The 27,795-nt window shown below is 44.5% G+C and overlaps 1 protein-coding gene across 1 annotated transcript in view; it reads left to right on the top strand.

The window, feature by feature from the left end:
• Nucleotides 1–27,795, top strand: part of LOC126262316 (venom dipeptidyl peptidase 4-like) — a 315,546-nt gene that overhangs the window by 143,472 nt on the left and 144,279 nt on the right. The window contains exons 7-8 of the mRNA XM_049958868.1: nt 13,487–13,674; nt 26,361–26,470. Of these exons, the coding sequence (XP_049814825.1) occupies nt 13,487–13,674; nt 26,361–26,470 (298 nt within the window). The remainder of the gene's footprint in view (nt 1–13,486; nt 13,675–26,360; nt 26,471–27,795) is intronic.

Genomic DNA, 27,795 nt, shown 5'->3' on the forward strand with positions numbered 1-27,795 from the left:
AAGGGCATCCAGCCATCCCTGACACTACCATTGCCAAATCCGTTGTAACCACGCCGACCCTGCGATCGCTGTGGGACTATGGCGTAAGTGAAAGAAAGAAGAAGGAAAGAAAGATTACGTCCTTAAGGCCCTCTTTTACGTCTGACCATGAACGACGTACACAAAAAATTATTATGTGATAATCACAGTAACAATAACATGCATCATTTTTAAAAATAATAATTGGCATTAATGATGATAATAATAATACAATACCGAAAAAAGTAATACATCCTTTTATGGGTTTGCAATTCACTCAAGATTTATTGTTGCAACAATGCACATGGAGTACATGAAATGATTACTTTTACAGATGAACAGCACACATGGGTCTGAGATATCAGGTATCGTGGTGTAGCCTCCATGGGCGCCAATGCAACCGCTGAGTCTGGCATCCAATCTATGGTACAGATGATGAATACTGCCTTGGGATACGTTATGCCACTCCTGTTCGACTTGTTCACGTAGTTCTGGAATAGTTGTTGGTTGACGACTTGCACGAAGTTACTTCTCGTCCCATCGTATTCCACAAGTGCTCGATAGGAGACAACCATTGTCAGTACATCTACTATCCTCGAGATGGTATATGCATCATCGGATCAAAATCGACGTCGCCTAAACAGGTGTATTAATTTTTTTTCCGCCAGTGTAGCGACACGAATAATAATGATAAAACAATGAAGGCATTAAGTATGTTACTGAATAGTTTAGCACATTTGAAGTCTTGTTTGGTATTATACGAAGTGGAAGCGATAATGAAACAGCAGTAGGTTGAAATGAAAGTGATAACCATTGTTGTAAAAGAAGAGAATTCCAACAGAGAACTCTGCAGAAAAGGGAGAGGGAAAGGTGGTGGGGGAGGGAGGGTTGACGAGTGAGAGCCACAGAAAAGTTTGTGGAAGAGATAGCTGTTGTGACAGAAGGGTGGGTCATTAGCTGTCTTTTGACGTTTGAAACGATTTTAATTTCTCTAATATTTTGAGGAAGATTGTTCCAAATTCGGGTTCCTGATACAGAACATGATTTAGAGAACATGGCAGTGTTGTGTAGTGGTACAGAGAAGATTTTACTTTCTTGACGAGTATTTCTGTTGTGCTATTTAGATAATAACGTAAGGGTTGAAAGTAATTATGCGTCAGTGTAATGATTAAGAAGACAATAGAGCAGACACAGGGTATTATAATCTCTATGCTAATCAGTACGTAGCATGATAATAGTTCGTAGGGAGGACTGATATGGGCGTAATAGCCTACATCACAGATGTATCGTCAGGGATGTATTGTCAGTTCCAACCTGCATGCCTCTTACACGAAAGCCCTTCAAGCATAGGATCACCATAATGAAGGATGGTGAGTACTAATGATTCTACGAGTTTCTTTTCAAGCTCAAAAGGAAACACTTTTCTATATTTCTGTAGTGACTGAAGTGATACTGACACCTTCTTATAGATTACAGTTGTGTGTCCAGTGTAGTCTAAGTGGTAGTCCAGAATTATTCCCAAGTTCTTTGCAGAATAAGAAGAAGTTATTTCTGTGCTGTTTACGATTAAAGGTTGAAGAGATTCTCTTAGGTATAATAAGTTTTTTTGTGAGTGACTAAGATAACCTGCGTTTTATATGGGATGATTTTCAAACCTATGTTCTGTGTCCACCCTGATAAAGCAAGGACGTCAAATTTACATGCTGAACGGCTGTACTCAGTTTTGTTGAAGTTGTGCTTGGGTAAAACTGAAGGACGTCAGCGTATAGACGATATTTGCAATGGGGAATAACGGTCGACATATCATTAACCTATAATGAGAAAAATAATGGGCCCAGTACTCATCCATGTGGGACCCCTAATACTACATTCCTCCATTGTGGTCTTTCGGTTCCATTGTTGGTAGGATGTAATGTATGAATGGAACCACTGCACAGCATTTCAAGAAAAATTTTGACTTTTAAGTTTAGCAAACAGAGCATCGAACTCAACATTGTCAAAAGCTTTGCTAAAATCCAAAAAGCACACAGTAGTCGCCTTTTGTCTGTCCACGGCGTGCTTCAGTTCGTCAGTCAATTTTATAAGAGCAGTCGTCATACTGCAATTTTTCTGGAAAACAGACTCTTATTCACGTAGAATGTTATTTTATGTTAAGTAATTTGTTTGCTGACCGCGAACTATGTATTCTAAAGCTTTATCTAAAGCTGAAACCAAAACCAGTCTTTGCCACAGTTGTTGCGTCTACTCTAAGAACATATTCACGGATGGCTTTCTGTCATCTTGTCTACTACTGGTGCTTCTCCACAATACTTACGAACTTCGTAATTGGTTACATGATCGTACAGTGTTAATACACATGTCTACTTGAGCATCTTTGTTTCTATGACAGCAGGTCGTTGTTCCACTTCATTTGTCGAAGGCCAGCATTCATCCAGTCCAGTGCAACTAAACGGATTCCAAATCGGTGTACTTCCGACTTGAGCCCATTTAGAATCATCTGGTGACAGGGTAACCAGTCACAGAACATCATTTGGACCAGGTGCCGCCCAGACGGTTAGAGATTTCTGCACAGTGATTTCCATCAGCAACAGTAGTTGAGGGTAGGTACTTAAACATCCTTATTGTTGGGAGGTCAGCGCCATTGATTCTGGTGGTATCAGGGTCATTTAGACCTGTGCTGCGATGCGATATTGCAATTTTTTATGTTGTGTTGTATACCTACTTCTACAAGGCGGTCGTTCCAGTCTTGGACTTGACACTGCAGATCAGTCTTGTATTCAGAGTCCAAAAGCACATCATCAGCACAAATTAACGTTCAGGATGCAGTTTTCTGCAGATCTCTTGTGTCTGTATCCATGATTGTGATGAAGAGGAGAGGCGAGAGAGTAGATACCTGATGTACTCCTACAGAAACATTGAAATACACTACTATCCATTAAAACTGCGACACCAACAGTGATAGAAAGTCACGACATTTTACTTATTGTACGTATGTAGTAGGTTAGGAAGCTTATACAATTATATCTGTAGGGTATTAAGGGTTAAACAGGTACGAACTTCAGTACACTGGCCTGTCACCTCTGGCAGCAACGACGACTGAAACGGCTGGGCATCCAGTCGAACTTAACTGGGATGGTAGACATGGATACTTGCTGATTTAACTCTGTACTAGAAGTCGTCAACCAGGTGGCTGGTGGTGGTAGTGAGCCAGACTTTCGGCAACTGTGACCAAATGATTCCAGTTAGTGAGAGATCTGCAGAACGTGCTAGCCAGGATAACAGTCGAACACCCTGTGTCTCAAAATGCGCCAGGACAGCACCTGGAACGCGTTACCGTCTGCCGTTATCTTGTTGAAAACGCCTCAGAGTATAGAAGATAGGGCACAGCCACCAACCTTAACACATCAGAAATGTGACACCTGCTGTCGAGGTTACTGGCTATGTGGGCCAGAGATGATCGTCTTGTATACCAAATGGCAGCCAGCAGGCAAGACAAGGACACGTAGGAGCGGTGATCAGAAACTAAGGTTACAAAGCCTGCCGCGAAATGTGTATAATTTATTTCATACAGTAGTACAGTATAGTATAACAGATACGTCAGGTTGTTTTTAGAGTGCGTCTCCAGGTCGGTTTAGGCACACGTCATTTGAATATAACCTCCTGGTAAAAATCGTGTACTTGCGTGCTCAGCCACATTGTAGCCAAGCATTTCGTCTCGTCGTGTGAAGCGAATCGTCCGCCTCCTAGGTGCGCCTTCGAGTGAGGAGAAAATTGAAAGTCGCTCCTCCACTCAAGCTGTGTTCAGATCCGTTGATGCATTGCTGGGTCGACCACTTCAGTCGCTGTAGGTGAAGCTTTCTCTGCCGGCCGCAAACTTACGACACCATTCTGCGACATACTGACATTACAATCTTTCCACGAAACTCTATTAGCTGCCTATGAATTTCAGCCGCGGCCACATATTTCGCCCTGAGAAATCGAATACCTGAGTGAATTTCTTCGCGAGAGCAGTTTTCCAAACGAGTCGCCATTGGTATGTATCTACACTCATACTCATAAATTAACGATAATGCTGATACACGGTGAAACAACGTTCTGGTGGGCGGTTTGCGGGTTTAAATCACCTCGGGGTATGACCATGCGGTGCATTTCACCTGCCGGTCGTCGCACGGTGACGCTGGCAGCTGTCCACATATGCAGAGGAGTGTTGGTGTATGTCAGAGTACGGTACAGCGAGTAAGTGTGCAGACGTTTTCAGACGTGCTAATGGTGACTGTGGGTTGAAAATGACTCAAAGAACACATATTGATGACGTTATGAGGGGTAGAATACTAGGGTGACTGGAGGCTGGTCAAACACAGCAGGTCGTAGCACGGGCCCTCTTTGTGCCACAAAGTGAGACCTCAAGATTATGGCAACGATTCCAGCAGACAGGAAATGTGTCCAGGCGCTACAGTACGGGACGTCCACAGTGTACAACCTCACAAGAAGACGGATACCATCAGTGCCCGCAGACAGCCACGGAGTACTGCAGGTAGCCTTTGCTCGGGACCTTACTGCAGCCAATGGAACAGTTGTCGCCAGACACACAGTCTACAGACGACTGAACGGACATGGTTTATGCCCCCAGAGATCTGCAAGGTGCATTCCACTGACTCCTGGTCACAGGAGAGCCCGTAAAGCCTGGTGTCAAGAACACAGTACATGGTGATTAGAATAGTGGTCCCAGGTTATGTTCACGTACGAGGCTAGGTATAGTCTGAACAGTCATTCTCGCCGGGTTTTCATCTGGCATGAACCAGGAACTAGATATCAACCCTTTAATGTCCTTGAAAGGGACCTGTATGGAGGTCGTGGTTTGATTTTGTGGGATGTGATTGGTGTACGTACACCCCTGCATGTCTTTGACAGAGGAACTGCAACAGGTCAGGAGTATCGGGACGTCATTTTGCACCAGTATGTCCGCATTTTCAGAGGTGCAGTGGGTCCCACCTTCCTCCTGATGGATGATAACACACGGCCCCACCGAGCTGCCATCGTGGAGGAGTACCTTGAAACGGAAGATATCAGGCGAATGGAGTGGCCTGCCTGTTCCCCAGACCTAAACCCCATCGAGCACGTCTGGGATGCTCTCAGTCGACGTATCACTGCACGTCTTCAAACCCCTAGGACACTTCAGGAGCTCCGACAGGCACTGGTGCAAGAATGGGAGGCTATACCCCAGCAGCTTCTCGACCACCTGATGCAGAGTATGCCAACCCGTTGTGAGGCCTGTGTACGAGTGCAAGGTGATCATTTCCCATATTGATGTCAGGGTATATGCGCAGGAAACAGTGGCGTTTTGTAGCACGTGTGTTTCGGGACGGTTTTCTCAAATTATCACCAATACCGTGGACTTACAGATCTGAGTCCTATGTGTTCCCTATGTGCCTACGCTATTAGCGCCAGTTTGGTGTAGTGCCAAGTTGTGTGGCACCACATTCTGCAATTATTCTTAATTTATGAGCATGAGTGTACTATTAGCGCTGTAGGTGGCGGGTGGTTGAAACTCTGCAGAGTTGCCAACCGCATGTGTCAGAATTATCCCACGTTACTAATTTGTCTATTACAGAGGAAACTCCAGAAATATCGACCTTGTAGCCCTAGTTTCTTATTATAGTTCCAAGCCAATTTTAATTATGCTCTGTTCCGCCCCCATAATGCTGGAATTTTCATAGTCAGCAGTGCATGTCGTGACGTTTCTATCGGTCTGGCATGGCTTAATAGACGTATGTATTTTCCCTTACATAGATTTTGTGCGGTGAGGATCGATCGCTTAAGTATTCTGATAGATTCGAGTTCGCAAATCAACCTGAATGGAGTTATGTTCAGATCGTAGGAAAGGAAAGAAGTTTAAGCTTGAAAATCCCATCAATAGAGAAGTTATACGAGATGGCGTTCAAAAAGTTGCAAAAAACTGCCTTGAAATATGAAAATGTGTACCACGCACGACTGTAAAAGCCTTTTGCTTACAAAATAATTTTTCAGCTTCACTTAGTTTAACAACTTTTTTCGCAAGACCAGCCAATGCTCTACAATCACATGTAAATTGAACTGTAATTATCGATCACTTCGGAATGTAATAAAGCCTCTCTGCATGGTGTGCCAATGAGGTTATGTAAAGAAATTGGTGCCGGAAGGGTAGAGGGGGAAAAGATTGGGAACAGGAAAGCAACTGGCAGCCCTCTACCAATAACGCTGCCAAATCCAAAGCAACATACTGGCCTCTTGGAGGTATGGGACGTTGCATGTTGCCTAGCTTTTCAGGAAGCTAAACTAAAGTAGTCCGAGTCAATAAAAGTTGAACAATATACAAAATACAAAAATGCGGTGTAATATTTATCGTTGTGTTGCCTCAGAGAAAATGTGAAAATTCGGTGTCGTTATGTGAATGCGTGGTATCTGTTCTTTTGGACATGTCCAAATATGAAAGCATGGTCTGTGTTCTTTCGGACATGTCCGGAAGAAGAGACAGCACACATTCATATAACTGATTCGCCTCTTTAGGCAATGAATCCACAAGCTTCAGTGCAGATGCATATTTACGTTACACCTCCAACGGGAATCTAAAACTAGCGAACATGGAGGTCATGGACAGGGACTGTGGATAGGTGGCGCTAGGTGAGAATATGAATCGGCTGAGGAGCGTGTCGAGATAATCCACACACTGTGTCTGGGTGGCGCAGTGGTTTACGCCTAGTAAGCAAAAGATCCCGGGTTCGAGTCATGGTCCAGCACACATTTTCACTCGTTTCCTCTGATTCCATATAAAGTACTGCAACTGGATGTCCACTGAGTGGCGACAGTTGGTCTTTTTAGTTGAACCGCCTTTTATGCTCTATCGGACGTATGGGCGTTGGCGTGTACGGCGTGAAACGTCTAAAATCAAACACCCTGCATAAGTTATGGCTTGAAGAAATGTTTTAGTGGCATTCGTTGGGTGATCTCGTAATTCTAGAATGCACAGTGACTTTCCTTGGGGACCATGTCCGTTCCTACGTGCAGTTTGTTTTTCTTCGACCCAATGGCACCCGCCAGCATGAGAATGGTTGCAGTGTACGTGCACCAGGATGGATTTACTGTACTCCCCTGACCACCGAACTCCTTGGATTTAAATCTAATGGAGAACCTGTGGGACCACTTCGACTGGGCTGTTCGCGCCATGGATCCGCAACCGAAAACCTAGCGCTATTGCCCACGACACTCGAGTCGGCATGGCTCTTCACCCCTGTCGAGACCCTCATGAACCTCATTGACTTCCTTCCTGCACATTTGTACTGCAAAGGTGGTTATTCAGTCTTTTGACAAGTGATCATATTAATGCGACTGGACCTTCTCGTCTGAATGAAAAACAGTCCCTCGTGATTGGAAGAAAATACAGGCCACAACTATCTACAGGAAAGGTAGCATATGAGATCCACAAAAGTATCGTCCTGTCTCACTGATGCCCATGTGTTGTAGAATCGTAAAAAATTCTCAAACTTAATGGGGTATCTCGAACAGAGTAACCTCATCTCAAGCATCTCAACCGACGTCACTTTGCGTAACTGTTGCTGTTTGGCAAAATATTATGTACTGGTATCGGCGATGCAGAGACGACTGTGCTGGTGTAAGCTGTCGTCAGCACTACAGTCGACAAAGAGGTAGCGCGAAGATCGATTAGTAGGCGCTGGATCAATCGCGACTATCACGAGAGAGGCCACAGACACTCCAAAAGCAACACGGCGCCAACGCCCTCTCGACAGCATGTATTTAGGCCGCCGCCACTGACCGGAGGCCTAACTCACTCAGTTATCCAGTATGGCTTCTATCAGTTTACTCGCAGAGCGGGTTTAGTTTGTCACAGTCTATGACACAACATAGCGACCAGAGTAGTGATTATAGTGGGACTAGTTTACATCTACCAGAATTGTACTTCATTAGTAGTGAGAAACTAAACTTTTAATAGCAAGATTACCTATACTGACATTACATCAGTCTATGTAAGTCTGCAGGCTTTCGTGGCCGTTGACACTGAAGTTAAAATCTTCTGAGTAATTAGGCCGCGCCGTGTTTCTTCTAAAATGTTAGAACACTGGAAGTAGTGGACACCAAAAGATCCTGAGGAAGATCCCAGCAGAGGGGTCGAAACGTCGAACATTTTAGGAGAAACATGACGCGGCCTAATAACCCAGAAGATTTTAACTTCATTACATCAGTCTGCAAGAGTGATGAGCTTGTACCACAAAACATGGACTCTATTCAAGTTAAGTAAATGTTTCCAGTTCATGTAAATAAAGAACCATATTTATCCACATGTGCATTTGTGTCGTAGAAAGAGGATACAGGTCGCCCATAACACGCCGTCTTCCTCGCTTCAATGCAGTACAAGACTCTATAATGACTATTAGGACAAGTGGTGAAGGTCTCTTCTGTACCAGAATGGCTTCTGTGAGAAATATGTGCTGCGTTACTGTGGCGAGCGTAGAATCAGGAGAGCTCATTCAGTACAAAGATTCTTTATTCTGGACAAGAGATTATTATCGGTGTCCTGTCGGAATGTGTGGGATCCAGGCAGAGGACTGCGACCTCCATATAACTCTCGGTGTTGTGCTTGGCCCTACGGCAGTGGGTGTGTACATTGGGCAGTGGGGTGCTGCTTCAGTGGAAGACAAAGAGCTGGCAGTGCTGACATAGGGAAGGAATCACTCGGCAGTAAGACAGGCACGCAACGCCCTGCATTGCACCCAGGACACTTGGAATCGCCTGAAGTGCCAGACCAAACACCCTAGAGGTGGCGTCCACCAGCTCGAGACCGAGATTCGTCAGGTCTAGCAACTGCTTGTAGGCTAGTGGCTGGCTGATGATGCTGCTTAGAAAGGTTGGTACTGATCGGCCCCACATTGGACTGGAGGCTACTAGAGACTAGAAAAGTGTCACTGTTGTCAGCAGCCCAGGAACCAGGTGTGGTACTATAGTATGCCCATCATGTTGAGTCTTGTACCGCAAGGAAGCACACATGAATTAATATAGTTCTCTATTTACATGAACCTGAAACTTAACTTAAATAAAGTCCATGTGTTGTGGTACAAGCTCCTCGGTAATAGTCCTCTTGCAGAAAATATCGGTAATCTTGCTATTAAAAACTTTAGTGTCTCACTGCTAGTCCATAATCTGGTCACTACATACTGTTGTAGCCTGTGATGTGACTTGAACCACTCTGCAAATAAGCTGAGAGACGCCAACTGGATGACAGTCAGTTTGGCCCTCCAGTCAGCGGCGGCGGCCTAAATACTTGCTGTCGAGAGGGCGTTGGTGGCGTGTTGCTTGTCAGTGTGTCTATGGCCTTTCTTGTGGTAGGTGCGCTTGATCCACCGCCTACCATCGATCTTTGCACTACATCTTTGCCGACCGGTGTACTGGCGACAGCTTACGCTGGCACATGTAGATTTACAAGTACTGCTAATGACTCGGTGGCGAGCATTTACAGTCGCTCTGACCAGCTATGTTGTGACAGGAGCCTGTCTCCTGTCACATAGGTGGCAAAGGGAGTGCAGCATTGTGCCAAGGCATGTGGAAATCCAATCCACCACTGCAGCAGACTGCTGTAGTTCAGAATGCTCTTCCAGCAGTATTCAGGCGACTCTCCTGCATGCCCCTTGAAGGTTTGCGGTGTCTGGTCTGCAGCTGTTGCTGCAACATTCCTGTCTCCTTATCACGCTTTGGTCCTCCGAATCCTATTTTGCTTCTAAGCCTGTGTATCAAAATGTGTGTGTGTGTGTGTGTGTGTGTGTGTGAATTCCTAAGAGACCAAACTGCTGAGGTCATTGGTTCCAAACTTGTGTATCCCTCAAAACAAAACAATACTATTGCTTTTACATTCCCATGATGCTTATTCTCCCTCAACCTTATTTACACTTTCTACACTGACTGTCCTTCTTTTCCTGTTCACTGTCACATGATGCACATTGACTGGTATACGCACAATTCTTCAAATCTTGTGGTCGATCCACTGAATTCGTAGGTAATGAACTACAATTTAGGGCAGATAGATGGCTTTCCACCATCGATGGACAGAGGCTACACAAGCGAGAACGAAGATTAAGACGGCACTTAGGATGGCATCTGAGGCGGCCTGTGTGGCCGAGCGGTTGTAGGTGCTTCAGTCTGCCTCGGGCATGGATGTGTGTGATGTCCTTGGGTTAGTTAGGTTTAAGTAGTTCTAAGTTCTAGGGGACTGATGACCTCATATGTTAAGTCCCATAGTGCTCAGAGCCATTTCAACCATTTGATGGCACCTGAGAACGAAATACCTGAACTGTGACCCTATTCAGGCAAAGGCAGAGATATTATTCGATATGTCAGAACAATTATTTCACACTAATGCTCCCTTTCTGCACGACTATAAGTTCGTCGAGAGAATTAAATGTACTGTAATATTCAGTATAGGAGCAGCAACGTGATAACCCCAAAATGGCTGTTGCTGGACATTATAGCGTCCGCATAAATTAACAAGGAAATCATCTTTCGCAGCACAGACGTGCAGGAAGAGAGTCAGCGAGGTTCCAGAAGGTACCGAAAGGGGTGTATAGCCATGCCGACTTCAGTGCCTTGGCCGCCTGCGCTCGATTTCTCGGCTGAAGATCCATTCCGCGAACAGCCTGGTCGAATGTTCTCTATTGGGTATAAATCCAGGGAGTTTGGTGGAGAGTACGGTAAATTCATCTTGGTTGTTTTCGAACGAAACACGTACACTGGGAGCTGTGTGACATGTTGCATTGTCCTGCTGGTAGATGCCATTACACCATGGAAAAACGAACTGCATGTAGGAATGGACATGGTCGCCAATGATATATGCGTAAGTGTTTTGATCCATTGTGCCTTCCTGAATGACGAGACTACTCAGAAAATGCCATGGAAACATTCTGCAGACCATAACGCTCCCTGCTCCGCCCTGGACCCTTACGACGATTGTTGATCCCATACACACCAGTCATCTGTTCGCTGGAGCATAAAACGTGATTCATCTGAAAAAGCCACCTGTCGACACCTAGTGGACGTCCAGTTGTGGTACTGGCGTGCAACTTCCAGCCTTCGTTGCTGATGAACCGCTGTCAGCTTGGGTGCAGGAACCAGGTGCCTGTGATGGAGGCCCAGATGCAGCAACATTCGCTGAATGGTCGTTGAGAAGGCACTGTTCGTAGCACCTTGCCTCATCTCGAAGGTCAGTTGTTCGACAGTACACACGTTCACATCTCCACACCCATTGTTCATCCCTGTCATCTACCACCAGTGGTGTACCACAGTTGCCTCGGCGACGGTTTTGGATGGCGCCATTTTGTCATGCACAGTGTACTTTAACCATATCGGCAGGTGAACAGTTTACAGGCTTTGCCATTTCGGTAATGCTTGCACCCCTGGCCCAAAAGCGAATGGACGTGAGTGTTGGACATTAGATAAATCGCTCCATTTCCACGTTACGACAATGACTGCACTATTTTTCGCATCCGCCCGACACGCTCGATGTACCCTCAACTGAAGGCTGATGCCACCTGCTGCATGTGAGTGGTTATTGCTCGTTGATGTCAAACTTAGGCTGTAGTCACGTTCCTGTGGCTGGACTGTGTACATAGGATTTGAAACTTAAATATTTCAAATCAGGGCCAAATTGGTGAGTGCATTCACGTATTCAGTAGCTACAAATCTGTTACATGGGAAACGTTTTTTACCTTATATTTTAATCATCCTACTTAGGAAGTATTACGGTGTGCCACTGGTTTTTCTTTACATCAGTGCCTGTGCCCCCACCTCGCTTTATGTATCCATCTGCTGCCCCCCACAAGGAGCCTCTATGACCTCATCCCCCTCCCACATCTCCTCCTTGTCCTTGAATACATCTGTATCCCCTATACCAACCGCCACATCGATCTCTCACCCCCTGGTGTCCCCATTTATCTCCACTCCACACCTCCTGCTGTGCCTTTACTGATGTGTTCCCTCCTCTCTCAATGTCCACACCTTCCACCTCCTCTCATAAAGGAACTATCACTGTCTCCCTATCCCCAATGATGTGCTTCTGCCCAATATTTATCCTTCCTTCTAACCCTGACCCTCCTCTTACACTCCCCTCCTCACTTGGGCTCCCTCTCTGCCCCCCTTCTGCAGTTTCCTTCCTCCTCCCCCTGCCCTTCTCATTTCTCCTTTCCCAGTCCTTGCACTCCCTCCCCATCTCCTGCCCCTTGATTTGCTACAGGCTCTGCCTCTTCCCCCCCCCCCTCTTCCTGCCCCCCTCCTCCATCAGACCCCATCTCTCTTTCCTCCTCCCTCCTCTCTGACCTCTCCTCCCTTGGCAGACCCTTCAAATTCTACTGCAGTTACTTTTTTGTGCCTTGGTGCTCGCTGTGTCTGTCACATCAGTGCAGAGTGTGTTCAGTGTCATCGTCCCATACTGTGGACGCCATTTTTAATTGTGCGGTTCGTGCCGCCTGTGTTAACGTGTTACATCTTCATCGAGTGCCATTTTAACTGTATGTCGACTTTATGTAAACGTGCCTCATCCAAGTCCCCCACTTTTTTGATTATTTTAACTCCAATTGCTTCTCCCCTTCTCATGCATCCATTTTATCTTTTATCCCCATATTTTATATGTGTAATGTTCTCCAGTGGTATTTTACGTAATCTCTTGGCTGAAGAGGGGCGAATTGTAATGCTGCAGCCCCCCTCTGCACCAATGGTACAGGGAAATGGAAACACACACACACAAAAAAAAAAAAAATCCTGTGCTCCTTAGCTGACCATATAAAGATTCGCAACAGATTCCTGTACAATTAAATACTTACATAGAACAATGGCGGCACTCGTTCCGTTCTCTCAGATGCCTTCACCAGAAGAAAGTCAAGGAGACAGAGATAAATGAACAACGAGTAAAAAATATGAGGAACGAAGCAGATAGACTGATTACATAGATGTTCTTCTACCTTTGGAAAAGAGATTAATTAATTTTGGTGTTTTAGCTACACCAGCTGGCCATTCTTTCCCTATATAGAGCTTTATATGCGACGTACTTGCCACGACTGTTGAATCGCGGCAGCCGCAAGAGACCCCGTCTGCTACACGAATAATATCGCCGACACTCTCCGAGCCTGTCTCCGTATCTTTGGATTTTGGGATATTAGATTCTGTTGAGACTTCCTGCATGCATGGTGTCGCATTATGTGTACCACTGTCCCGTATTAACAATGCAAGCCACATGAATGTTCTGGGTGGACGACTGTCGAGTAGGTATCTTTGAATTTTGAGATATTAGATTTCTGTTAATACTTCACGCACGCTTGGTATCACAGTATGAATACCACAGTCCCATATTGGCAATGCAAGCTACGTGAGTATTTTGAGGACGCAAGGCTATTGTCGAGCTGTACGCGTCTGAGGGTAGGATTCGATGTTGCAGCATCATCGTCGCCGGAATCCAACTTGGGAGACGACGCTGCTTTGGAGTTTTCGCCGGACGGGACTAAACTGATTTATATCCAGTACGACGTTACCCTGGTGGACAACGCCAGCTTCATACTCGAGTACGGCTCGCCAGGATCTCTGAAGCACCAGTACGCCACGCCAGTCACCTTCCGCTACCAGAAGGTACAGTAGTTCTCAGCGGCTCTACGCTGTTTTAAACCGCCATTTGTAACTGTACTACATTTATGTTATTTTATTTTAGTTCATTATTAATACACTACTGGCTATTAAAATTGCTACACCACGAAGATGACGTGCTACAGACGCGAAATTTAACCGACAGGAAACAGATGCTGTGATATCCAAATGATTAGCTTTTCAGAGCATTCACACAAGGTTGGCGCCGGTGGCGACACCTACAACGTGCTGACACGAGGAAAGTTTCCAACCGATTTCTCATACACAAACAGCAGTTGACCGGCGTTGTTTGGTGAAACGTTGTTGTGATGCCTCGTGTAAGGTGGAGAAATGAGTACCATCACGTTTCCGACTTTGATAAAGATCGGATTGTAGCCTATCGCGATTGCAGTTTATCGTATCGCGACATTGCTGCCCGCGTTGGTTGAGATCCAATGACTGTTAGCAGAATATGGAATCGGTGGGTACAGGAGGGTAATACGTAACGCCGTGCTGGATCCGAACGGCCTCGTATCACTAGCAGTCGAGATGACAGGCATCTTATCCGCATGGCTGTAACGGATCGTGCAGCCACGCCTTGACCGCTCAGTCAACAGATGGGGACGTTTACAAGACAACAACAATTTGCACGAACAGTTCGACGACGTTTGCAGCAGCATGGAGTATCAGCTCGGAGACCATGGCTGCGGTTACCCTTGACGCTGCATCACAGACAGGAGCGCCAGCGATGGTGTACTCAATGACGAACCTGGGTGCACGAATGGCAAAACGTCATTTTTTCGGATGAATCCAGGTTCTGTTTACGGTATCATGATGGTCGCATCCGTGTTTGGCGACATCGCGGTGAAAGCACATTAGAAGCGTGTACTCGTCATCGCCATACTGGTGCATCACCTGGCGTGATGGTATGGGGTGCCATTGGTTACGTGTCTCGGTCACCTGTTGTTCGCATTGACGGCATTTTGAACAGTGGACGTTACATTTCAGATGTGTTACGACGCGTGGCTCTACCCTTCATTCGATCCCTGCGAAACCCTACATTTCAGCAGAATAATGCACGACCGCATGTTGCAGGTCCTGTACGGGCCTTTCTGGATACAGAAAATGTTCGACTGCTGCCCTGGCCAGCACATTCTCCAGATCTCTCACCAATTGAAAACTTCTGGTCAATGGTGGCCGAGCAACTGGCTCGTCACAATACTCCAGTCCCTACTGTTGACGAACTATGGTATCGTGTTGAAGCTGCATGTGCAGCTGTACCTGTACACACCAACCAAGCTCTGTTTGACTGAATGCCCAGGCGTATCGAGGCCGTTATTGCGGCCAGAGGTGGTTGTTCTGGGTACTGATTTCTCAGGATCTTTTCACCCAAATTACATGCAAATGTTATCACATGTCAGTTCTAGTATAATATATTTATCCAAGGAATACCCATTTATCACCTCGTGATGCAAACACATGACGTTAGACACCTGTAAACTTCAAAAGATATGTTTTGGCAAACTAAAATTTCATGTCGTTGATTAGTTTGTTAGTAGTTCCAAAATATTCATCTTTCAACTTACCTCTTGCTACAAGATATCATAAAAGTTATTAACCATCATTAAGAATATGTGCTACAGAACAACCAAATAAATACACCGCCTGAAAAAAAAAAGAAAAAAAAAAAACGAAGCACCTAGAAGGAGAGGAGGGGCTGAAATGAAACTTCAGGGGGTTAAGGGGGAACGACAGGGTGACGAAAATATTACTCAAATCCACGTTTTTTTTTTCGTCCTTACAGGAATGTGGTAGACAAATAGGGTTTGCTGCAATGAATAAAGCCTATATTGAAGCTTTTATTGGTATCTTTTTTTATTCGAAAATATTCATATCGTCACCCTGTAATTGGGATTTTCCGGAGGCAGATCTGAAAGGAGGTAGATCGACGGTTGTCGCTTTACCTCCGGTTGTGGTTATCTGAAACATGTAATTAACACGTCGCCCTGATCGTTACAGACGTAATTTTAGTTAATTGTAGGTATCTGCAAAATTTTTTTTGGCGGAATTGGAGATCGTAATAAAAAAAAATAACCTATTTGGACTCATCTTTTTTTGACCGAAAAAAATACTAAATATGTGATGTCGTCAGTCATACGACCGCACCGCCGCCTGAGAGATCGATTCGCCGGATGCGATTCTCTCGATAAACGGAACAGAAGAACGGCTGTGCTAGCCAAAGAGTACACAGCCAGTGGCAGTACTTATGTTCGCCGCGAGGCGCCGCTAGGCCACTTCATGTGCAGCAGCAGAGTAGTGCAGTTGTGCCAGTCTACAGTTGGTAGCCGCGCTCAGTGGTCAGCCAGCGCCGATTTTAGTCAGTCATCGTCTGCAGCTCATTCATTGCTGCCATCAAGTCTTTGTAGCCCAGTTCCAAGTTAGTCTTCAAATTCACCGGTTTCGACATTCAAGATTACGAGAGATTAATTCGTTACCGCAAGATCTGTGACTTGTAAATTATGTTATTCTACAGACGCTTAGTCTAGTCGCGTCTTCTATAATTGTCAACCAACTGATCATGGACTACAGCAAAGTTAAGTAATAAATACTTTCTTATTTTGTATTCCTGCTAATTAATTATATTTTCCTGTTGAAGCTACCAAGCAGTCATGGCATAGTAGAACCCACGCTTCCACCTCCTTGGCTACCTCATATTTGCCACCTCATGTTGATGGACTCGATTATGGTGGAAGATCGAGAGCAATCAAAATATCAACATTAAAAAAATCGATTATGATACGCTGAAGAGAATTCAATTTCATTCAGGGAAGACCAAAACTCATTACAGTCGGATGAAAATTGTAGCGTGGGTGACGGCAACCATGCCGAAACACATGGTATTCAAAAAACGTGTTTGAAGTTTGACGAATATTTATCATATAAAAAAGGGACAAAGCTTGAGACCTACAGGATATCATCGATGCCTGGTCGATAATAACTATCGGCCCGGCTAGTGGCCGGCCGCTTTCTCCTCCTTTGACCTGATGAGCCCCCATTTTCGTACTCAAAGCCCCTTTCGTCGCTGACCGTATATCTTCACAGATTCTATATCTACATCTTCACAAATCGGCGCATTACATCGCCGATTTTGATTTGAAGGGCCTTTGCCACGTACATTAATGCAGTTTAACGCCTACGTTGAGTGGACATACGGCCATATTTGAAGCAATGTTGAAAATTTCGCTTCGGCTGGGTGTTATTTTTGGAGCGTATGTCCAAATGAGACTATTGAACATTTCGTTCACATTTTGAGTACCACCGCCCAAATAACGCTTCAGCAAATCAGATTTATTGAGATCAGTAAAAATAGGGATGATGGCATCGATAACGACTTGTGGCAACCGGTTCTCTAACGCCGAGGCGCGCCGTAGATGCTCGGCTTCAAACGCTCACAGAATCCTTACTTTTTGCAGTTCGCGCATAATATTTTGGGGAACAATTCTTCAATGTGTATAGATTCTAATTCCGTAATAAAAGAGTGTAGAGTTTTGTCGACTGTCACCCTGTCATTCTCCCTTAACAGGGTGTGTGACGTTGTTTCAGTGCTTACAAAACCGAGTTACATTTGCGAAGTATTTACCAGTATGTGTCCGTCCTCTCTGCCCTGGATGTATACCCACTGATTCGGCTGGAAATGCCATTGTGTCCTCAACTGAGGCAAGTTGGGACTCTGTCCCATTGCTGGTATCCACAATATCGTGCACCAGTTACATGTGAGCTGGCTCCGTACACGCTCTATTGGGAAAAGTTCTGGGGATCTTACTGTCCATGGCAGTACCTCAACATCACGCACACAGTTCGCAAGGACACGTGACACTATGTGTGGATGAACATTTTAAAGCTGAAAAATAACGCCTCGATACAGTCGCGTGAGAGATCAAAGGATCAAAGCAGATTGCAGGACGTCCGCAACATACCGTAGTGCCCTCGGTGGACACCCCCCCCCCCCCCCCCTCCCAGTCACTGCTAGCCGCGACCTGAAGTCGTACTCGACGACTCCACACACCGTGACACCAGGAGCAATACTCCTGTGCCTCTCGAAAGCTTTGGAACAATGCGACGTCTTTCTTACATCGTCTCCACGTTTTCCGGCGATCGTCATCCATGGTAGGATTGTTGATATCTTTAACATATCGTGTATCCGATTTATCGATATTTTAAACAATCAGTACCGTCTCTCGATATATGGAGGAAAAATACCGATATATCGACAGGAAAAATATCGACGTGCTGGCCTATAAAAATACAAACTGCACAATGAAAATACGAGGTACGACAATAAAGTAGTGAGACTGATTTTCTTTGCAAGATGTGGCAACCCTGCTGGCTTGCGTAGGCACAATATCTTTTACTTTGCTCTATAATCTGCTTCTAGTCCAAGTGGCACACCGATGCAACTGCTCAGTCGTGAGTTGTGCTGTAATAAGTTAACACGTGTTTGTGTCTCTCGTCACGGAAATGAAACCACATAATATTGCGCAACGGTATGCCGTTTCTTTTTTCATTAAATTGGGTGAAAACGCTACGACAACTTGCGGTAAGCTTCAGAAGGCTTTTGGAGAGGAGATTATGCCAAGAGCTCAAGTTTTTCGTTGGCATAAAATGTTTAGTGGAGGCAGAACGAATGTTGAAGATGAAGACCGCAGTGGACGACCATCAACCTCACAGATGGATGTCAACTTGGCCAGGGTGCGTGAAATCGTACGATCTAATCGAAGATTATCCGTGAAAATGATTGCAGAAGAACTGAACATCAATCGAGAAACGGTTCGTCTAATAATAACTGAAGATCTTGGTATGAGAAAGATTTGTGCAAAAATGGCCCCAAAAATCTCACACCACAACAGCGAGAAACAGGGAAAAATGTGGCAGCCGATCTGTTAGAGCAAACGGAAATCAATCCAGAATTGTTGAGCCTTGTTATCACTGGTGATGAAAGTTGGTTTTTTCAGTACGATCCAGAAACAAAACGCCGAAATTCGCAATGGTGCTCAAAGAAATCACACAGACCAAAGAAAGCTCGCATGACAATGTCAAAAGTGAAATGCATGCTTGTGTGCTTCTTTCATTCCAAGGGAATTGTTCATAAAGAGTGGGTGCCTCCTGGACAAACAGTTAACCAATATTACCACAAAGAAATTTTAGAAAGACCTGATAAAAAGGTTCTTCTTGTCCATGCCAACATAGCTGATAATTGGATTCTGCATCACGATAATGCGCCATCCATACCGCTCTGTCAGTACAGCAATTTTTTAACCTCAAAACAAATTTCAGTACTACCACAGCCACCTTATTCACCACATATCGCTCCGTGCGACTTTTTTCTTTTTCCAAGAGTCAAAACGGCGGTCAAGGGACACCATTTTCAAGCAACACAAGATGTCCAAAAAGCTGTGACGAGGGTCTTGGGGGATATTACAGGAGTTTCAGAAATGTTACCATCAATGGCAGAAGCGCTGGAAAAAGTGTGTGCAATCAGAATGGAACCACTTTGAAGGAGACAATACTAAACTTGACTAAAACGGTAAGCAACATTTTTTATCACATCAGTCTCATTACTTTAATGTCGCACCTTGTATACTGCTAGTTTTAGAGCTATATATTCAAGTAATGATTTATTATTAGATATTCTGTACATCTACAAGCTAGCAGTCTTTTTTTCTCCCTTAGAGCAAGAATTCAAAGGAAAAGACGCACGTTCATGCTGGGCGATAATCGCTTCTCTGAGAACAGTAACTGCATATAAGTGGCACAATAAAAGGTATCCGATGGGTCTGTCATTTGGTTTCTTCACATATAGAATTTGTCCGGAACACTCCATGTCGACTTCCCTGTTTTTTTTTCATTTCTGCAAATGCCAGCGACCTAGCAGCTGTAGTGTCGAAACTGCGGGGTGAAGTTAAACGTTGCGTCAGCTATTGTTTTTGAAGAATTCCGATGTGAAGAAATAGCGTACTAGTTGAGTCAATTTTTTTTAATGCAACTGGTGTGCTATTTCTTCACATTGAGAAATCTTTTTTGTTCCAATCACTCCGCCATTCCCCAGTGCAATCGGACTACTTTTTTGTGCCACATATACTTGCTTCACACAGCCAAAGAGAAGGACTGGACGTAATGAAAGCTGAAAAAGTAGTAAGACTCCTTCACACAGTGGAAGTAAAATTATGTTCTATTACAATTTCTACAGAACAGTTTCCAATATTTACCGAAAATTGCTAAAATATATAGTATAAAATAAGAATATCGGCACACGGTACTGCCATTGCAATGTCTATACATCCATATGTCGGTGACAATGATTTTGCCGACAGATATCGATATTTTGAAGAAACATCGATTTATCGATATCTTATCAACAGCCGCAATCTGGGGTAGTTGCAGAGCTGTGGTTCGTCGCCGAACACAACGTGGCGCCATTCGCCAGCAGTCCGTGCTTGCCACTGGCAGCATCATTCCAAACACAGCAGACTGTGTTACGGTACGGTTGTAATGGTACTTGAATTACATAACCATTGCGGCACCTCACCTCAACCTCTCGATACCAGCAATATTCTACTGTGTTTCTGTAAAATAGTTAACATATTTCTGTGACAACATTCAGATTTGATTTCATTAATGTAGAGGTACTTCGATACCTCGATATGTATATATTGTAATGATATTGTTCTTATGTGTATTCTTTCTTTTGTCACTATGATCTTTGATGTACTTGTAACTCTAATTTTTGGGCGCGTAAGCGGTTATTAGAGAGTCAAGCTTTGGTCGTCATGTTCAAAAGACGCAAATTGTAGTCAATTTATGAAATGTGAACTTTAACAGTGAGGAAGATATTTTCAAGTATGTTTTATATTGTGAAGTGATGTTCTGGAACGAATTACGTGATATTGCAACAAAAGTAATAAAAAAGAAGTGTAACTTTTTACATCACCACTGTCATAACTTGCAAAAGTTTAATCTTCAAGAATGGTGTATGAAATACATATATAAAACTTCTGAATATCGCAGAATAACACCTAGGCCTCTTTGCATCCGAGCTTGGAATCATCACTACCTAGATTTTCGACTATTGAGCCATGAGTTCACAACGAGACCAGCGTGGGAAACACGAAAAGATGAGTGCCTAGTTTATCCATTATTTCAAGAAATGACATTATTATCTGTGCTCTAATGACACCTGCCACATAATATAACTTTGTTGTTGCCCGAAAATGCAATATTTAGCAGCGTGAGCAACACTACAATCATAATTAATTTTTTACCTTTGTTGTGGTAGGGTTGTTAGAGGGTGTAATGGCACACTACACAGGCGACGGTAATTCTCTAGTCCGTTTGTTGCTAAAATCCGAACAGTGCTGTGGGATCGCACTGCAATTTGCAAGGTGTCTATTACTCGTCTTCAGAGGGCAGACGCAGATGCTAAGGGGTTTCCGTATGCTTGGTACACAATATCGCGACCCATTGTACTGGTCAGACGCGATCGACTTGAACCCTGACGACGAGTTTGTCTGCCGTCACGTCCCCATGCAGTCCAACATTGGACCACTGTCTCATCGGAATAACCCACAAATCTGGCTCTGAGCACTATGGGACTTAACATCTATGGTCATCAGTCCCCTAGAACTTAGAACTACTTAAACCTAACTAACCGAAGGACATCACACAACACCCAGTCATCACGAGGCAGAGAAAATCCCTGACCCCGCTGGGAATCGAACCCGGGAACCCGGGCGTGGGAAGCGAGAACGCTACCGCACGACCACGAGCTGCGGACCGACAAATCTGGATACCGCACGATTCGACCAGCTGGCCAAAGGGAGAGCAGACTCTACCAGGTGCTGATAACGCCGTCTCCGACGAGTATGCGACACTTCCGCTCTACATCTGACGTTGTTCACGCCACTTCTAGACGCCACCGTGCACTGTAACAACAGGCCGAGCGGTTCTAGGCGCTTCAGTCTGGAACCGCGCGACCGCTACGGTCGCAGGTTCGAATCCTGCCTCGGGTATGGATGTGTGTAATGTCCTTAGGTTAGTTAGGTTCAAGTAGTTCTAAGTTCTAGGGGACTGATGACCTCAGCAATTAACTCCCATAGTTCTCAGAGCCATTTGAACCAACCTGTAACAACACTGAACGTGAGCAGCACTAATGCGCGACACAGGCCACCCCCCCGTCACAGGGAAATGCTACTCTGTAATCACTTACATACTTTTCAATGATGTGTACACGCACCAAGTTACACTAACACCTGACGGCCTCTTCTGGGTGCTTCACTTTATTTATTAGGCAGTGCATATTAACTGCCCAGATAATTTCGTTTGAGAGTTTTCTCCTAAATAGATAATTTTACTTTTGTTATACAGTGTGTTCCAGAAGTGATGGTCAATAATTCGCTCATGGAAAGTACAGGTCAAAAGTAGCTAAAAAGCTCCATAAACATGGGTCCGCAGATCTACCGTTACCGGGGTATCCCTTTATTTCGAGTTGGGAACCAACTGTAAACGCCTCTGGATACCGGGGTGTTTTCGTTGGCATCACAAGGCTTGGGATCGACTATATGTTTGTTTATACATGCGCAGCAACTTTCCTTTGAGCGTCCATGCACTGTGGCGTACCGGCCTCAGAAGCGGTTACGAACGTGAAGGCACCATGGACAAAAATGGTTCAAATGGTTCTAATGGCTCTGAGCACTATGGGACGTAACTTCTGAGGTCATCAGTCCCCTAGAACGTACTACTACTTAAACCTAACTAACCTAAGGACATCACACACATCCATGCCCGACGCAGGATTCGAACCTGCGACCGTGTCGGTCGTGCGGTTCCAGACTGAAGCGCCTAGAACCGCTCGGCCACACATTCCGGCGCACCATGGACAGAGGTTACACCAGTGAAGAGTACGCTGACATGCACTTGAGGTATGGCAAAGCCCATGGCAGTGTCCTTGAAGCTGCAGGATTGTATGAAGAAGATTTTTCTCACCGCAGGCAGCCCGACAGAAGTACATTTAGCCGATTACATCATCACCTTAGAGAAATCTGGATTTTCGGGGACCATGTACGAGAAGGTCGACCAAGCTCCATAAACCCGATGTTGAGGAAAGGTTGTTACGCATTGTACACTAAAGTCCGAGCGCTTCAACAAGGACGATTCCTACCCAAGAGCGTGTCCTGAGTCATATCAGTGTGTGGCGGATTTTATATCGACAAATATTCTATCCATATCATCTCCAGCGAGTGCAAGCCCTCAACAGTGGAATCTTAACTCCTAGAGAGAATTTCTGTCAATGGGTGCAACAACAGTGAACCCTGAATCCCCTGTTTGTAAGCAGTATTCTGTTCACGGATGAGGCTGGATTTACCCGTAACGGTGTTTTATCTGCCATAACTGTCACATGTCGGTCGATGTCAATCTTAATGCAACACACCTATCACGACATTAGCTGCGTTTTTCTTTTAACATCTGGGCAGGACTGCTCGGAGACCGCATAATTCGACCACACTTCCTACCACAGAGACTAATCGGACAGCAGTACATGCGGTTTCTGCAGAGTGTACTTCCAGATGTACTGAACCAACGCCTGAACATGTGGTTTATGCATGATGCCGCTACAGCACATTTTCATTTACGAGTGCGCCGGCTTCTAGTTCGGACGTATGGTCAACACTGGACAGGTAGAGGAGGGCCTATACCATGTCCTCCAAGGTCTTCTGAATTAAATCCCATAGATTTCTGTGTGTATGGTCATGTCAAACGCCTGGTCTACGCTACAGAGATCAAGTCTCTTGAGGAATTACGGTTGCGAATTGAAGCAGCCTTCCAGCATTTGCAGAATTCCCCAGGACTGGCTGAGAGGATTCGCAACTTATTTCAGAGACGAGTTCAATGTTACATTCAGACACATGGATAACATTTCGAACACCTACTTTAACATTAATGGTTGCCAGTTTTCCTTGACTGATGAACCGCAACAGAAAATGTGTTGTATCACGACAACGGTTATTTGTGGACCCATGTTTATTGAAGCTTTTTAGCTACTTTTGGCTTGTACTTTCCATGTGTGGATTATTGTCTATTACTTCCGAAACACCCTTTATAGGAGAAGGAAGTCTTCACACTTCACAATTCTTGCTATGTCTATTTTTTCACTTTTGCTGTTGATGCCTTTTGATGTTCAAAGACATATGCAAAGAAGTCGTCTGTCCTATATGAGGACGCACGTAGATGGTGGTTGACACTGTCTTCGCGGTGTTGACGTACTCCTCGTGGTTAGCAAGATCTTCAGATCTCTCCTCTAATTTGAATATCAACTCCGTTCAGTGCCAGTATCAGAGTATCAGAAATAAGTTAATGATATTACGGCTTCGTGACAGCTTTCCCAACCGGATTAGTGCATCCGTCCAGGCCTCAGGGAGTGCAAAATCATACTAACAGCTGGACTTACACTGCCAAGGTCATTTTAAATATTATTTAATTTTTTAATCACTTAAATAACTTCAAGTCCTTGAAAATTCATTTCCTTTCCTTCTCACCTTACCGGTGGTTTCCGTGTTTTTGTCAGCCAGTGTATTTTACCATTCACAGTCGTCTCCAAACGATGTTAACACAATGTCGTACTTTGTGCAAAAAAAAAAAATATTTGCCAACAAACTGCACTACTTTTGAAGCCTAGGCTTTTATGCGCAACTCAGTCCCAACTACGTGTTATTCCTAGACCAACGCCGCCCATATATTGTCTTGATATTGACAAGCAACAATCAGTCTCAAAGAACCACGTAAAGCACAACTGGAGCGATCTATCATTCTCGTCCGAAGACTAGTTTAATGCATCTCTGCAAGCTTCAATACTGCAAGGTGCATCCCTTTGAACCTGGCTACTACATTAAAGACTTGGTTGCCTCCTCTACAGTTCTTATCCTCGACTCTTCCCAGCGTTAGCCAACTGACGATTCCTCGATCCATCAGGATGTGTCCTCTCAGCTGACTCCTTCCTTTGGTGAGGCAATGCCATAAATATCTTTTCTTCCAGTTCGGTTCAGTACATCTTAATTAGTTATTTAATTAGTCCTTACTCATCCAATCTTCAGCATTCTTCTGTGGCGCCACATTTCAGAAGCCTTTATTCTCTTCTTATCGCAACTGTTTATCGTCCACGTTTCACTACTGTACAACGCTATACCCCAGATACTTTCAGAAAAGACTTTTTAACTTTTAAATTTATATTCGTTGTTGACAAATTTCTCTTCTCCATTTCAGCCACCGTCAGTTATTTTGCTGCCCAAATAGCAACACTCATCTACTACTTCTAGTGTTTCATTTCCTAATCTAATTCTCTCACCATTGCCTGACTTAATTCGAATATATTCTATTACTCCTCTTTTACTTTTGTTGATTTGCATCTGATAACCTCTTCTCAAAACACTACCCATTCTATTTAACTGCTCCTCGAAATCCTTTAACCTCTTCTCAAAACACTACCCATTCCATTGAACTGTTCCTCCAAATCCTTTGCCATCTCTGGACTCATTTCTTTGAGTGACCGGGAAACAGTTATAGCAATCATAAGCAAATTGACACTTATGAGTTTGTAGAAAAACCAAATGTGTGATTAACGTACGAACTCCAAAGCACACATATGTCATTGAGTGACTGGAAGGTGGGATATGCTTTTCTAAAATTGACTTCGCAGATAACTGCTAACAACCTCCTTTACATGAGGCAACATGAACAGTTGCTGGGCGTAAGTCATACGGCGTAAAAGTCATTTATAGAAATGGAGTTTCTGCGGCTGCAGTCCTAAAATCTTGTGGATCATCTAGCACCTTCCGCCGCGGAAGTCGAACAAGCTGCAGAACAAATGGACGTGGTCAGGCCATAGAAGGCTCCGCCTCCGCGGCGGCTATTCCGCGCAGCGGCTCTCGCTAAGCCACGTGCAGACAGCGGCCAATAGCCGCTCCCTCCGGTTTCGTACATAGGGACCCGCTCTGCCTTAGTCCAGTCAGTCTGGTACTCGCTCTGGATTTCGTTTCTATCTCGGCGGTACTGCGTTCTGGTCGTTGCTCGTTGTCGACATTTGCCTGGCTCTGGTTCCGAGTGGATTTACGGTTGGTGTTCGGTGTTGTGGTTTCCGCAAGCCTCCGTTGTTTATCTCTTCCTCGTTGTGTCGTTCATAGTCGGTCGAGGTCGGTTGTTGTCAGTTGTCGTTGGTCTGTCGTCCGACTCGTCCTGTGTTTACCCGGTGGTGCGTGCTCCACGGCCGGCGGCTTCCCCGCCTGGCGGCTCCGATCCGCAGCCTAAGGCGTTCCCGCTGTTGGTTGTGGTTACTACAGATCAAGTCACTGTCAGTTTATCACCCTTTAAAAATACTGGATTGCAAGTTTTGGTGCACAGAGCTGAGTTGATTATCTGGAGGTTGGTAGCAATTTGGGGTGTTCGGTCTAAGCACCTGCGAGGCAGTTAATAACTTCTGCGTTCGTAATAATTTTGATAACAGTATTTAACGCGAATAATGCACATTTAAATTCCACGATGTTATCTGTAATTCCAGTGCTTCACTGTTGCAGCACCCATATGTCAATAGGCATACACGATCTTCGATCTTTACTAAGAATTCTCCATATATGTTGATGTTTCAGGTCGGTACGACAAAGCCTAGGGAATATCTTAAGCTCGTCACCTTGCCGTCTGAGAATTCGACATCCGTGACCATCCAAGAGCTGAAGGCGCCAGTTGACGTTGTCGGCGAGTAAGTAACTCTTGTTGTGTTTGGTATTTGTTTAATCGTCCCATTTATGTGGATCCTTACTCGGAGTACTTATAACTGTCCATCTCTGGACTGAAAAGGAACTCACCTTGAAGAGATTGACTCTCACACCCATCAGCTAACTCGTATTCAGTGTAAATTGTAGGTACATCGATAGAGCTGGTACACAATTTAATGCTCGGAAGGCGGCTGAGTAGGGTAATTGACGACAACATTTTGGTTCGGCTTCAGTGGTAACAATGTACCTAGCGTGAAACCATTAACAGTGGAGAATTAATTTCTCCGAGAAACCTGTAGTGTGCTTCAAAATGTACTCCTCGACTCCTACATTGCTGCTGCAGATGGTTTGGATAGTAGGGCGGTTTTACTTATTCGATGTCTGATTCTACTGTCGTCAGAGCGAAAGATTATCTTGAAAATAGCTATAACATGTAACAAGCTCGAGAGGTACCAAAGAAAATAGCTAAAGGAATTGCGAGAGTGTTCTTGTATTTCAAAAGATTAAATAAAAGTGCATCGATAAAATATAGCATGTCTGATTACATACAAATTAAAAAGAACGTAGGTAGTTTAAGGACTGACTGTGTTATTATGGTCACGTAAATTTGAATTTATTTTATTATGTTGCACATGTTGTTCATGTGCATACACACAGAAAAAATTCGATGCTCGAGGCATTGGTTTACTATGTTTCTGTTTATTGTTTACGCTTATTTGTACAGACACTCAAATCCATACATGGTATTATAAAAATGGATATATGTGTGTGTGTGCCAAACTTGGCGCACATATCCCTTACTGTCTTGCAAAAATCGCTGTGGAGGGGGGAGGGGGGGGGTAAGAACGATCTTTCTATCATAGTTCGGGAGACAGGACGTCATAAACAACGAGAAGCGTGGAAAAACTTCCCATTATGCATTACGTTTAAATTTATTACTTCTGTGCTACTAACTTCATTCATAATTAGTTTTGCAGACAGTATCCACATATGCCGCTGATGCACATAAACCAATACAGGGTGTGGTGGTTAAAATAGTTTCTGGAGCTATCTGGGACACTACAGCCCGGATGAAAAAAGGTTGTTCATAAAAATTCTTCGTCTCGAAAAGGGTTTTCCAAGGACATTAAACTCGACCCCCTCCCCGGCCTAGGGTTGCCAACTGTTGTCACGGATATATGGAAAACCACGAATTTTTATGCAGAACTTGAGAAAAATAAACGGGACTTGCCTCCAAATGTACAGAAACGAGAGAAAAACAATGTAATAGTTTTTGATCAGTAGTATTTAAAATCTGAAACAAAATTAA

The sequence above is a fragment of the Schistocerca nitens genome, chromosome 6 (assembly GCF_023898315.1).
Source record: "Schistocerca nitens isolate TAMUIC-IGC-003100 chromosome 6, iqSchNite1.1, whole genome shotgun sequence".
NCBI classification, from domain to species: domain Eukaryota; kingdom Metazoa; phylum Arthropoda; class Insecta; order Orthoptera; family Acrididae; genus Schistocerca; species Schistocerca nitens.